Below are 1529 nucleotides of genomic sequence, written 5' to 3'. Positions count from 1 at the left end.
GGCAGGGGTGGTCCTTTCTCGGTGGTAGTGGTGGTGGTCGGGGGGGGGGGGAGCCAGGGGACGAGCCGCGCGAGGCCACTGCACTGTGCAAGACCGCGCACTCTCCCCCTTCTTCCCCCCTCGTGCAGGAGGCGATGCCGCATGCGACAAGGATGCCGGCCCTGGATGACTAGGTGTCCGAGAGCAGGGTGTGACTCGATGAGAAGGACGTCGATGCCGAGTCACTTGAGAGCTCTGCCTCGTCGTGTCAGGGAGCGGGCGGGACGGCGGGGGGCGGCAATGGCCGGGCAGGTGACGAAGGGCAGGAGACTGAAGACGCACCATACGGCTGGAGCTGCGGCCGCCCGGCGTCCGAACCACCGGCGAACACCAGATCCATGGCAGCGGTGGGGCTTGTGGCCATCGGCTCGGTCGGGGCGGGGCCGGGCATTTCGGCGGCAGATTCGCCCAGCAGCTGGCGCAGCCCATGGGCCAAGATAGTGTCAGCCTCCGCGCCGGCAATGTCATCCGCCGCATCTTCAGCGGCATGGTCGACACTCGGCCCGGAGGGGGGAGCCTCAGAGGCGGCCCCGGGTGGCGCTGGCGCGGTTGCCTGGCGCTGTTGCTCCAGCGCAGCCACCGCAGCCACCGCACTGGCGTGGATTTGCTCCGGCGTCAGGCGCGGCTGGCGTTCATCAGCACCATCGCCCGAGCCATCCTCGGACCGAAGGGCCGCCGACATTTCCCGTACACGCCGACTGGTCTCCGTCTGGCTGTACGTCAGGAAGAGAGATCGCCGGGCGGGGCGGAAGGCAAAAAGGATCTACCAAGGAGGAGGGTTAGCCAGGCGCCCACCCGGGGCAATCGCGCACGGTCGAGGGGCAAGGGGAGGAAGAGAAACGCACGAAAAGCGTCACACCAAAGAAGAGCAGCTCTTGCACCACTTCAATGGCATGGCCGGCGAACCAGGGAACCAGGCCAATTCGACAGACGGTGATGAAGATCGGCAAAATCAAATGCACAACCGACACGGAGATGAGCTCACTGGGGATAGGTGAAGAGAGTGGGGAGCCGGAAAGACCAGGGCCGAAAGGGTGCAGGATCGTGGTCAGCCGGTGGGAAAGGATAAAGCAAGGGGGAGAGGGGGGATGGACGAGCAGGAGAGGACAAGAGAGGCAGAGGGAAGGGGCTCACGCACTTGATCAGGCGCCGCTTCCGACCGATGGACCGCATGTTGTCGGTGAAGCCGGATGCCGAGCCACCGCGCCCGCTTGTGGGCAGTGATGCGGCGATCAGCCGGCCAAGCCAATTGTACGTGGCGAAGAGGTACACCAGGACAAAGGCGCTGATCAGGAACTTGGCCACCGACAAGGCCGCCCCGAAGGGGAAGCACACCGCATCGTACATGCTGGTTGATGGCAGACATGCCGAGGAGGCCAGCGAAAAGATCAAGTAGATCAGGAAGGTGACTAGGATGGAAGGGGAGGAAAAGAGGGAGCGAGGCCGGGAAGAACGGTTAGCATGGGCCCGGCGCGAGGGGGGGGGGGGGG

The 1529-nt window shown here is 65.3% G+C and overlaps 1 protein-coding gene across 1 annotated transcript; it reads right to left on the bottom strand.

Annotated features, from left to right (window-relative positions):
• Positions 1-169: 169 nt before the first annotated feature.
• Positions 170-1386, bottom strand: H696_00146 (hypothetical protein; the record flags this gene model as incomplete). The annotated part of the gene is made up of 4 exons (XM_009493981.1): positions 170-234; positions 322-748; positions 885-1023; positions 1178-1386. 4 exons carry the CDS (start codon positions 1384-1386, stop codon positions 170-172), a joined length of 840 nt encoding a protein of 279 aa, XP_009492256.1.
• Between the last annotated feature and the right edge of the window lie 143 nt (positions 1387-1529).

This window comes from Fonticula alba, assembly GCF_000388065.1.
Source record: "Fonticula alba strain ATCC 38817 unplaced genomic scaffold supercont2.1, whole genome shotgun sequence".
In the NCBI taxonomy this organism is placed as follows: Eukaryota; order Rotosphaerida; family Fonticulaceae; genus Fonticula; species Fonticula alba.
Note: the sequence above shows the minus strand (reverse complement) of the source record. Positions and strands in the feature narration are given on the sequence as shown.